Below are 12,855 nucleotides of genomic sequence, written 5' to 3'. Positions count from 1 at the left end.
GGTTCAGAAATTGCTATTTGAATAAAATGTCAGGGGGAACTAAACATACACTTAATCTGCAACCCAGAAGTTACACTCCTGAACATTTACCACAGAGAAATGAAAACTTAGGTTCCCACAAAAACAGGTACACAGTTATTTGTAGCAGCTTCATTTGTAACAGCCAAAAACTGGAAACAGCACAGATGCTCCACAATAGGTAAACGGCTAAGCAAACCGTGATCCATCACACCATGGAGTATCAATCAACAATATAAAGAAACAAACCATTCAAACACACACAGCATGGATGGATCTCAAGGACATTATGCTGTGTGAAAAAAGCCAGTCTCACAAGGTCACACACCATATGATTGCATTTATATAACATTCTCAAAATAACAACGTAATAGAGATGGAGAATAGATCAGTGGTTGCCGTGAGTTAGAGATGTGGGGGCAGGGTGACTGTACGGGTAGCACAAGGGAGATGTTTGTGGTGATGGGCTAGCTGGTTATGGTGATTACACAGGTGATAAGATGACATGTAAGTATATGCAGGCATTGTACCTGTGTTAGTTTCCTGGTGTTGATATTGCTTTATCATTATGTAAGATGCAACCATTGGGGGAACCAGGTGAAGGGTACGCAGAACCTTTCTGTACTATTTTTGCAACTTTCTGTGTGTCTGTAATTATTTCAAAATAAAAAGTGTTTAAAAAGGGAGGTGGGGCATTATCTGGTTTGTAGGTAAATTAGAAGCAATAAAAGACCAACAAAGAGTACTGAAGAAAAGCTGCTACCTACTCTAGAAGTGAGCATGTTGAGTGTGATGTTAGAGAAGGGAGAAACCTCCGTTGCTATGGTTGGCCCAGTTCCTTTGGAAACCTTGCCTCCTGTTCTCCCAATAGGAAATAAGAAAACAGTAGGAAAATTTTATTTATCTATAAGCTTTTAAACAAAACCCTTCATCTTTGCCTTAAATATGCAGTAAGGTTCGGGGTAGGGGTACTTAATGCTAAGAGCTATAACTTACACTGTTTCCTTGACTGTTTTTCACTTCATGAAGTTTGAACGATCATTCAAGAACCATCATGTAAATATAGTGGCTCTCCAATTCACCGTCCTATTACACACACATCCCATAATGTTGTATCATTTATTTGTTTGGAAATTGACCGAACTTTCTGTGGTTCAGCAGCTGGATTAGTGTTTTGTCCACTGTTTCCTAAATAAGGGTAGGTAAGCAGGAAAAGTGCCAGCGTCACTCACTGGTCCCTGACTGTTGGTGGTTTGTGGCATGTTCAAGATTGCATGTGAAATAGGAGCTTATTACAAAGTAATGGAAGTTCCTTGTTTTTATTGTGTATGCAGCGAAAACAACGCTTGGATCAATTTACAAGTTTCTGCCAAACACTGTCAAGAAATTATTTCAGTTGTGCTTTAGCAAGAAAATAATGGATCTGTGCTATAGCACATGCCTTTTGGAATCCCTCATTGGACTTTGCTGGACCACTGGCTGCAGGAGTTAGATTCCCGTTAGTGGCAGAGACTCTGCCGTCCCTTTGCTATCCCTGTCCACTCTCCCCATGGCTCCTCCAGGGTGTGCCAGCAGGGGCCACAACATCAGAGAACAGTTCTGTTCTTCTTGGGAACCCCAGGTGCTTTCTTTCTGCAAAGCTGTTTCTCCCACATGGGACCAGCTGGCTCACCAGTCCCAGCCTATGATACACACATGCCTCAAGGGTGTATCATGTGTTTTGTCTGGAAACAGGCAGCATGCTTTTCCTTTGTAGGCAGTTTCTCCTTTTGGTTGCAATTTGAGTGGTTTATCCTGGGTAGGCTTGGGGATAAGAAACAGTGTGACCACTTGAATGCTTCCACCAGTTGCTTTTTGTAATGTGGACTGTAAAGACACCTAGAATAAAAGCATATCTTTATGATTTTTTTTAATGCAAGAAGACAGACTCAGCTCTCTGTGTTTTGGGTTGGTTTATTTTCAACAGCATGTACTGCATCCCTTGCGAAGGCCCTTGTCCCAAAGTGTGTGAGGAAGAGAAAAAGACAAAGACCATTGATTCTGTCACTTCTGCTCAGATGCTCCAAGGATGCACCATCTTCAAGGGCAATCTACTCATTAATATCCGACGCGGCAGTAAGTATTCCATCTCCCTGGAAGAGAGGGCCAGATCTCTTGGTTTTCTTTTGTTGATGCTTTTCCTACTCATCCATGACTCACAACTAAAATATGGGCCTAGAAAAACAACATGGTGCGTAAGCCTCATGCTCAATGCCCCTCCTTTGAGTTTCCCTTAAAGATAAAAAACAGATTGAAAGGCCGTCTGATTTTCAGCCATTGGCACAGCATTTGTTTCTTCAGAGGGTCATCCCTCATCTTTCTTAAGTCACATCTTACGCAGGATACACACATCCCAACACGTACAAACCCCAGAAGAGACCGATGGATCAAAGGTGTGACTCAGCAGTCTCCAGCCGGAGCCAAGTCCACAGAGCTTTAAGTCCAGAGTCTTGGTTACTTGGATATATTGAAGATAACTGAGCAAGGGAAGAGTTTAATGATATCATTTTAAAATTTTATTCAGTCCAAAAGTGGCCAATCTCCAAATTTATTTCTGAGAACCAAAAGAGATAAAAGTATATGTATGTCATCATGCATTTAAAGCTTCGATCTCACCCTCTACAGGATCCCCATTATTTGCAGTAGATGGCTGGCGTTCCTGGTAATTGCATTTGTGTGAAGCATTTCCTGTTGACTTATTTGGTGATACTTTCAGTTCTGATCTGTAATTGACAAGGGCTTCTAGTAACGGTGCCTTAAGTTCTCCACCACTGGAACCACTTGGTGAAGGTACTGATAATTTTGTAAGCTAGGAGAAATATAAGAAGGAGTTGAGGCTGAAAGGAATTTTTTTCTAAATCCTTTTGTGAAGAAGTTTTTTTCTTTTTTTTTATAGTCTGAGGGGCAAAAATGTCCTATTTATTCTGCGCATTTACTTTTCCTTAATACTATTTGTACAATACGTGAGCTCTATTCTTACGGTTTAGAGATGGCAGCAACAAGTTTTCTGCTTAGTTCTTTTGAATTTTTGGATAGCCCTTGATTTTCACAACACCTTTCACTCCTCTACAACAGAGATAACTTTGTTTCCACACAGCTAGAATTTTCTTGCTTTCATGGTATTCTGCAGTTTTATTCTTTTTGCACTTACTAGATTTCTTAATTTTTAAAAAAGTTTTCCTCATTCCCTAGAACATATCCTTTAAATGGCTAACCCTTCTTTTTTTCTTATATTCCTATCCTCAAGATAAAAATTTAATCCACGAATTAAATCCATGGAGAAGTATAATTTGAGAAGGAATTGGTACATATTTGTGCATGATGATGAAATGTGTCTTCCAGTTTATAGCCATCACAGGAAATTGGTTAGACATCTCATTGGAAAGGTCCTTCCTCAGCCTTACTAGAAGGCATGAGTCCTGCCCCACATTTATTTATTTATTTATTTTTAAAATAAATCTTTCAGATTTTGACCGTGAGGATTTTTTTAAATTTTATTTTAATTTTATTTATTTATTGGCTGCGTTGGGTCTTTGTTGTGATGCGCAGGCTTTTCTCATTGCAGTGGCTTCTCTTGTTGTGGAGTGTGGGCTCTAGGCACATGGGCTTCAGTAGTCATGGCACACAGCCTCAGTAGTTGTGGCTCACGGGCTCTAGAGTGCAGGCTCAGTAGTTGTGGTGCACGGGCTTAGTTGCTCTGTGGCACGTGGGATCTTCCCGGACCAGGGCTTGAATCCATGTCCCCTGCATTGGCAGGTGGATTCTTAACCACTGCACCACCAGGGAAGTCCCCCACCCCACATTTAAAATTCATGATCTTTTCCTTGAAACATCAACTGCAGGCAACCGCTAGTCTTTACAACTTGAATTTCTCCTTCATTTCTCTTGGAAAACCATCAAGCTGTCCATAAATGTAGGGTGTTACCCTGGAGGACAGTACACTTATTCTTTGAAGTTTATCAATTGAAAGCAAAAGAGAACCTTTTCTTAAGTAAGCCTTCACAAATCATACACAGTAAAATTCTGTTAGTTGAACCACACCCAATTCATTATAGTATGTGTTATAATTTTGGCATAAGTTGAAGTTTATGTTTTTTATTTACTATGAGAAAAAAATAGGCTACAAAATTAAAGGAAATACAGTTTATACATCTTGTCATTTTTACACATCTATTAGCAACGATGTTCCCAACTATTTTATATGTGTGAGAGTTATGAATGTGCATTGTAGAAAACGTAGAAGCATAGAAATGAATTTTTTAAAATTACCTGCCGATAACCATTGTTAACGTTTTGGTGCATTTTCTTCCAGTCTTAGTAAGATAGAAGCTTTAAATATAGATCCCTGTATCTTAGGAACTAGAAATGTGGCAAAGGCAGTTCCTAATGAGACCGAGGAAATGTTGTTTATTTAGTCATGCCCTTGTACTTTGGAGGCAGCACTGTCTGTTGACAGAGCATATTAAAGAAGTTCCCTAGATGTGCCCGCATTTGCTAATTGGCAGTCTGGTGTTTATGATATTACATTCTGTTAATCAGCCTGGGAGCTGCAGTACCCAGCCTTCTAGAAACTCCCCTTTCCTGGCCTTGGGGGCCCCATCCCAGGCAAGGGTGTTGAAAGCCAAGCTTAGGGAAACGCACTTTTGATAAGGGACAAGGGTCCTGTGAAGCCCGAGCACCTCAGTGGCACCATGAAAACAAGACCCGCACTGAATTGCTCTCCACACGCGTTTGCGAGAAACCAAGTGTGTCCGCCCCGCTCACGCTTAGTGAATGCTCAGTAACACGGCCCCCCTTACCGTAGACAACATCGCTTCGGAACTGGAGAACTTCATGGGACTCATTGAGGTCGTGACGGGCTACGTGAAGATCCGCCACTCCCATGCCTTGGTCTCCTTGTCCTTCCTGAAGAACCTTCGCCAGATCCTAGGAGAGGAGCAACTAGAGGGGTAAGTGCTCCAAATTTCACAAGCTGACATTCTCCCACCACAGAGTAAGCAGCCTGCATTTTAAAGTTCTGTGTTTCTAAGGGAAGAGCCCTTTCTCATTAAAAAGAAGAAGTGAAAATGACAGCAGTGCGGGCGCCCTGAGTGAGGACCCACCTGCTCACATGGGGTCTCGTGTAGTCACAATTCTCCATCCTCAGGACTGAGTTGTGACCCATCCAGGGTTACGTGTCTGACTGTGGCCAGCAAAGCAGCAGATGGGGCTGCAGTAGGGGCTGTTTCTGCCAAAAGCACTGGGAGTGGGTCTGAAGTGCTTACCTCTCCATGAAATCATCATTTATGGGTCCCTTATCTGCCTCAGGGTGCTGTAGTCCACTACGTAAAAGCCATTCCATCTTTTCAGATGTATTAGAACATCAGAGATTTGGAGGCATGTGAACAGTTCATTTTGTTACAAAGAAATCTTGATTCACAGAATTGTTTCTATTGATCAGCTTGTAGGATTTGTGCTACTCATAGAATTTTTGCCTTCTGCAGAGACGTGCTTTGTGATAAGGGTTTTAAACTAGCCGGAGGCCTTTCACCAGAGGAGGAATAAAAGCGGGTGCTTCCTGCACGCGCAATTTCTCTCCAGCACTTAGCCCAGGTGTTCCTTTGCGTATGTGCTTCTCTTCACCGACCCGCCCCCCCCTTTAAATACAGCTCTTGCCTGGCTTTAAGCTAATGCTTTGAAATAAAAGGAGACATCCATTAATGAGTTAATTCCTTCTAAAGAGAATTTGGGGAAATAATTTAGGAAAGCAAGAGGTGGGAAGGTCATGAGAAAGGTTGTCCTTGCTGATTTATGTGCCCTGACTGGATAAAGTTACCGCATAAGGGTTTCCTTACAGCCTTCCTGCTTTTTCTCAGACTCACTCTTGGTCAGTCTTAAATTCTTAAAATTCCATCATCTGATATAGCTAAAGAGAGAGGGCAGCTCTTCATTCCATCCTTGAAAAGCACACTGTCCTCCCTGCTGGGAACACTGATTCTTTAGAAAAATGTCTTTCTTTTGGCAAATCCAAGGAGGCTGCCACTGTGCCCAGCCCAAGTGTCCCAGGTCACCGACATGGCAAACCGAGGCTCTGCCAATTTGAGGTGATGGTGTTACTGTTGGTTGTATTAAATTTTAAAGTGAATTTTAGCACAGTTCTTTTATTTTTTTTCCTCCAAGTAGGTTTGTGTTTCTGGAAACCCTGGTGTTGGTAAGCACTTTTGCTTTGGCGTATTGATACCTGCAAGTTTTCCTGCTGCTTGAGGATACACATTCCTTTTTCTTTTTTTCCAGGCTGAGCAAGTGATATACATAGAGGGGAAAGCTAACAGGACAGTTTAATTCATTTTTATTAGGAATTATTACATGATGTGACTACCTTTCAGTTGCGTGTTAACTAAAAGTATTAGGCACTTGAGTGTAGCTGAAAATTAAAGTGTGATTTTTTTTTAATTTTTTTATTTACTTTTTTTTTTTGCGTTATGCGGGCCTCTCACTGTTGTGGCCTCTCCCATTGCGGAGCACAGGCTCTGGACGCGCAGGCCCAGCGGCCACAGCTCACGGGCCCAGCTGCTCCGCGGCATGTGGGATCTTCCCAAACTGGGGCACGAACCCGCGTCCCCTGCATCGGCAGGCGGACTCCCAACCACTGCGCCACCAGGGAAGCTCAAAGTGTGATTTTTATTTGCAAGAATATTTATGATGTATTTCTTATTACCTGAATCATGTGTAAAACCCAAAGTCCCAGTGGGGTCTTCTTACAGATGTATGTCATTGCTTAGGTGTTTGGGCCACTTCCAAGCTCAGCTAAGCTTCAGGCCCCTGCCCTGCTGATAGTACTTTAGATGTCAGGGAAGGGCAATGGTGAACCTGCTGCTGGTTAGTAGCCCTTGTAGCTCTGAGGATTCTGGGCTTCTAGCCTTGGATTCCTGCCTGCCATTGTTTGGAGGCTCTCTCTTTAGATAGAGCTTGAGAACCTTGCCTCTCTTGATGGGAGCTGTGTTCTCTGAGCTGCCTTCCTCACCCATGACCAAAAATGTATGGGTCATCCTTGCTTGTGATGAAGACCCCTACTGGCTTTGTATCAGGTGTGACCAGTAGCAACAACTCAATTCTGTATTTCTCAGATTTAGGAAGAGGGTTAGGTGCAGCCCCTTTGCCTACTCCCCTCACTCCTGTAAGAAGGGAAGAGTCACACAGATACAGAGAACAAACTAGTGATTACCAGTGGGGAGAGGGAAGGAGGGAAGGGCAATTTAGGAGTACGGGATTAAGAGGTACAAACTATTACATATAAAATAAATAAGCTACAAGGATATATTGTACAACACAGGGAACATAGCTGATATTTTATAACTATAAATGGAATATAACCTTTAAAAATTGTGAATCATTATGTGTACACATGAAACTTATATAATTTGTATGTCAACTATACTTCAATAAAAATAAATAAATTTTTTAAAAGAATGCAAAATGAGCTATAAAAAGAGACAGTCTTCTGCTCAAACCTGAAAAAAAAAGAAAAAAAAGGGAAGAGTCAGAAGGGAGGAAGAGAAGAAAGGTAGATGATAAATAGGTAAATGCCAGCAGTGCCGAGCAGAACTTGCAGAGTGCTACAGGGAAAGAAAAGACACATGCCATGGGCATGAAAAAGAGTCAGGCATCTGATTAAGAAGATCAGACAGGGGACTTCCCTGGCAGTCCAGTGGTTAAGACTTTGCCTTCCAACGCAGGGGGCGCGGCTTCGATCCCTTGTCGGGGAGCCAAGATCCCACATGCCTCCTGGCCAAGAAACCAAAACATAAAACAGAAGCAATATTGTAACAGATTCAATAAAGACTTTAAAAATGGTCCACATCAAAAAAACATTAAAAAAGAAAAAAACAAAAACAAAAGAAGAAGAAGATCAGACAGGCTTCTGAGAAGAGGTGGCTTTGAGATGGGCCTTGGAGGGTTTCCAGAAACAGCAAAAAGCAGAGGGTAAAGAAAGGCATTTCAGGACAGGCGGCAGCAGCAAAGGCAACGAGTTGGGGCATCCTGGGACCTGTTTGGCAAATAATACTGGAGAGGTAGGTGGTATGAGAATTATGTAAGCTGTTATGCACCCAGGTATGGAGGTTATAATTTGGATAGGCAGTGGAACCTTTTCAGGGCTTTTGAGTTACCAGAGTGTCAGTAGAACATTTCACTTGAGTGTGCTTTTGGTGTAAGCCAAGATGACTTTTACCCCACGGGTTCCCACACTTTGCTATACATTAGAATCATCTGGGGGCTTTTTAGAAATCCTGATGCCCAAGTTGCACTCTGTCCCAATTCAATCAAAATGTTTGGGGGTGGGATCCAAGCATCATTGCTTTTCAAAAGATTCCCAGGTAATTTCAATGTGCAGCAAAGATTGGAAACCACTATTTTACCCCTTTATTCCTTCTCAGAAGCATATTCCCAAAGCCCTTTGATTTTTTTGCCTAAATATTTTCTTGTCACACTGTTCCTTAAAGTATGATTTTTCTTGTACCTCTCATAACCAATGAGAATATAAGTAAGTGCTTCCATTTGGTTCAGTGGGAAGAAAGTTTTGTAGCCTTTTGTTTTGATGGAGAACAGACAAATTTGTAGTACCGAGATCCTTTTTATGTGTTACCCTTAACTTTCCAAACTGGAACTGAGACCCATCTCCAAATGTCTCCTGAGTAGCCCAGGCCACGCAGTCAAGTCCAGAGTATGAAATTCAAGAACGTTACCTGGAGTAGACCTCTTAGTCCTCGCTCACAGTGAGCTGATTCTGGAATTTGATGTCCAGGCTGGTGACAGACATAGGCAAAATCACATCGGAACAGACAGCAGGGCTGCTGGTCTCTGGAGAAAGGGGCCGGACAACATAGGCAGTCTTCAGTTTGTCCAGAAGAATTCGGATGGCCAAGGCTTCTTTGAGGACATTACTCTGTGTAAGGTGATGTGTTTCTGGAGTAATAACCTTAGACATTAAGAAGATCAAGGTTGGGCTTCCCTGGTGGTGCAGTGGTTGAGAGTCCACCTGCCGATGCACAGGACACGGGTTCGTGTCCCGGTCTGGGAAGAGGCCCGTGAGCCATGGCTGCTGAGCCTGCGCGTCCGGAGCCTGTGCTCTGCAACGGGAGAGGCTACAACAGTGAGAGGCCCGCATACCGCAAAAAAAAAAAAAAAAAAAAAAAAAAAAGATCAAGGTTGTGCTATTTTGGAAAGAAATGGATTTTGGAATACACATGTACAAGATTCCTATGAAATGGCTAATTTTTAAGCCCTTGAATAAGAAAGAGAATATTTCTGTTCTCTGAAAAAATTCCCTTATTTGAACAACCGTATTTTGTGATACATCAGATAAATGAATTAAAATTTCACATTTGTTGGTGCCACCAAGGATTGTTGCCCTGAAAAGAATAAGAGTAGATGGAGGTGGTGGGTTATAAGAATTGGAATTCTTGGATGCAGTTAGGCATCTCTGCTCATGTTCCCACCACTTGACTTTGCAACACTTTGTGCTTTATTCTGCCTTCTTGCAACTCTAAGATTAGGTTGCAACATGGCTATACTTTAACACTTCTTCCAGACTTCCAAAAAATATACACTCAGACATGTGACTCAGCAGTTCCAGGCTCTACCCCGGTATCTACCCAAGAGAAATGAAAACATGTCCACACGAGACTTGTATGTGATTGCTCATAGCAGTGTTATTCATGATACCAACCCCCCCCACCACCAAAATACCCCACTGGAAACAATCCAAATGTCCATCAGCAGATAAATGGATAAATAAAATGTGGCACAATTACTGCCCAACAATAATGTAACAACATGAGTGAACCTCAAAAACATTAGGCTAAGTGAAAAAAAACCAGACACAAAAGGCTACACATTTTGTGATTCCATTAATATGTGCTTTGTAGAAAAGGCAAAACTATGGAGGCAGAAAGCAGATCAGTGAAGAGCTGGGGATGGAATTGGAGCTTGACCACCATCGGGAATGAAGAACTTTGGCGTGACGGAAATGTTCTGAAAATGCAGCGTGGTGATGGTTAGACACCTGTGTGAATTTACTGAAGCTTCTGGAACTGTACACTTAGAATGAGTGAATTTTTTTGGTAGATAAATTATACCTCAGTAAAGCTGTTTTTAAAACCCTCAAAGAGGAAACGTTTTCAGAGTATCTGTTTGGTGCCTAGTGCCACTTGAATATAAATTCCCACCCTTGCTGAACCTCCGAGGCTGGTGTAAATATTGAACTTTGGGGGAGACTGGATGTGGTATAAAGCAATCCGTTGCAGACAGGTTGGAGGCAGCATATGTGAAAAGACCATCCTGCATCAGTTGCAGATGGCTCGACTGCTAGAGACAAGCCCCCATGTGCTGGGTTCTGATGCCACTGAGGGACCGCCCAAAAGAGGCCATAGTTTTTTCTCTGAGAAATGAAAGGGACTAATGATTTTTTTTTTTTTCCAATTTGTCAGCAAAGTTTGGAAAGGGGGGAATGTCCCTTCCTGCCCCCATGTTCTGGAGACCCCACCCTCAGCCCCATCTGTCCCAAGTGGGGAGAAACCAAAGAAATACCTTGCCTAGAGTTATTGCTTAGTGAGAGTGGAGATGACGCTCCACCCCGATCTTTGGATTCCCACGTGCAGTGGTCCGAGCCCTGGACCCGGGGCTGTCTTCTAAGTACCACTCGAATCCTCAGCACTTTGCCTTCCTTTGCTTCCCCATCCTTCCTGCCCTTCATTCGAGCAGGCGGGGAGCTGGTGGTGTTGACAACTCAGAAGTAGGACAACCCTGAGATTGGAGCCATAAATAAAACAGTTAGGTGTATAGTATGTGCTGGGCGTTTAGAATATTGATGCAGATAATATATAGATGTCCTCAAGGAGATAACCTCCCACATTGGTCTACATTTTGGCAGATGGGGCCCACCCAAGCATAGAAACAAACATTTTTTGCAACCTTGAAGAGAGCTGGGGCCAGGCACCACGGAGCCTGTGTAAGGGACAGAAGAATAAACAGATAATTTTTTTAAATATGTTTTGAATGTAAAGGCAGCAGCTTAGAAACAATTAGGAAATCACATTTACAGAATAATTGACTTAAACAGGCATTTCCTTTAGGGAACAATAAAATCTAAGTGTGTATATGTGTGTGTTGAAGATATGCAGACAAGTTTCTGCCTTTTACCGTCTTTTAATCCTTACCTGATCGTGGAAGGAATGTGTGGGCAGCCGGGCCTCCAGCTGGGGTTGGGAAAACAAGAGCAGTATTGACAGGCAGCTCGTGAATGGATTGATTATCATTGTGTTGAGGGTTTCACTTTTATTTTTCTGTCGCTTACACAAGCTCCATAACGCCCCGGTTTTATTGATATTGGTATCCTGGCTCCAGGCCTTCTCAGTGTTGTAAAAAAATGTTTATGTTTACTGTAAAAAGATAATCTTGCTTTTCAAAGTGATTAGTCACATACACAGAATTTCAGTGTGCCTGCCATTCATTTGTCAAATTCCTGATTTATAATTCATGTTCCCTCCCCTGGGGAGAAGCATGTTTTGTTCAGAAGGTATTTTCGGTGCGGTTATGTTCTCTGCTAGTGAAATTAGTTTACTAAAATAAAAGCTTCGTCCTAGGTTGAGTCAGCAATTTGACCTGGGTAATTGGCCTTTACTCCCGGCCCAGAGCTTTCTGCACCAACAAGGAGATTTTGTCCCATGTGGCCTACTTGGGAACCTGGGAGCAGCCAGACCCACGGGGTTCGTGTTGATGCCGCAGAGTGTCCTTCAGAGCTGGGAGTATTCTGAGGGCAAGAATGGCCTATGATAGGAGACATCTGCCTCCACCTGTGAACCCCTCCTCCGGTTGTATAACTCTGCAGACACCCCTTCTCCCAGCAGCATCACCTGCAGCCTGGCAGTGAGGGAGCAGATGGTGGGGGGGGGGGCACTGTGGACCCCACCTTCCACCTGCCACACCACCCTCCTGCACACATGGCCTTGTGGTACGTAGCCCAAGTCTAGATTCCTTTGGACAATGTCTTACATTCCTTTTCCAGCAGATGTTGGGGAGTGAGCTCTTGCTGAAAGGAAAGGATTTGTTGACTTGCCAGTTTTTGTCACCTGGTTTGGTGGCCGTGAATGTGTCGAGGCCTCAGGTGGGTTTGTGAGGAGCCTGGCTTAGTTTCTGAGGTGCTGCCTCTGGACTTATTGGCTCATTGCACCCCTGTGTGGGCAGGATCCCCACCCCCAGCACCTGCACCGACGTGACCTGGTGCTCGTGGAGGGGCTGGGCTTCAGGCTCGGGGAACAGATCCCACCTCAGCTCAGTAACTCCTCCTGGGCCCTTAAAACCGACAGGGAGCTCATATGACACCGTTTGTGCCCCTTGTTGTCCAATAAGTGAGTAAACGGAGCTACAGAAAGCACTGAGTGACCTGCCTGTGGCTGTGCAGCTCATAAATGGCATTGATAGTCCTGGACCCCTGTCTCTGAATGCCTCATGAATTCCCGGGGAAATGTACAGGTGGGCTTCACAGCACTGGAACCATGGCTTTTGCTTTGCTCTCAATGAGTGAGACTCAGGCTGTGGACTGACCGGCGGGTAGAGTCCTGGTAGAGGTCCTGGTCCGGGTGTAAGTGAACCTCACCGGATGCACAGAGGTGCCCAGTGGACACCACCCGGGGCAGAGGAAGTCTCTGGGCTTCTGTCTGAGCTGTCCCGGCTCTGGAAAGAAGGTTGGGATCCTTTCCTTCTCTACTGTTTATGTGTTGGATCCCTGAGTGGGTCCTAGACATAACTCAAAATGTGGCA

At 43.5% G+C, this 12,855-nt stretch overlaps 1 protein-coding gene across 6 annotated transcripts in view; it reads left to right on the top strand.

Annotated features, from left to right (window-relative positions):
• The window catches only part of IGF1R (insulin like growth factor 1 receptor), a 307,791-nt gene that overhangs the window by 243,348 nt on the left and 51,588 nt on the right, over positions 1–12,855 (top strand). For all 6 annotated transcript variants that reach the window (XM_027083187.1, XM_027083186.1, XM_027083185.1 and 3 more), the window contains 2 exons: positions 1,985–2,133; positions 4,862–5,006. In XM_027083187.1, the coding sequence (XP_026938988.1) occupies positions 1,985–2,133; positions 4,862–5,006 (294 nt within the window). The remainder of the gene's footprint in view (positions 1–1,984; positions 2,134–4,861; positions 5,007–12,855) is intronic.

The sequence above is a fragment of the Aethalodelphis obliquidens genome, unplaced genomic scaffold (assembly GCF_003676395.1).
Source record: "Aethalodelphis obliquidens isolate GAN/ISIS:26980383/991018 unplaced genomic scaffold, ASM367639v1 scaffold49, whole genome shotgun sequence".
NCBI lineage: Eukaryota > Metazoa > Chordata > Mammalia > Artiodactyla > Delphinidae > Aethalodelphis > Aethalodelphis obliquidens.
Note: the sequence above shows the minus strand (reverse complement) of the source record. Positions and strands in the feature narration are given on the sequence as shown.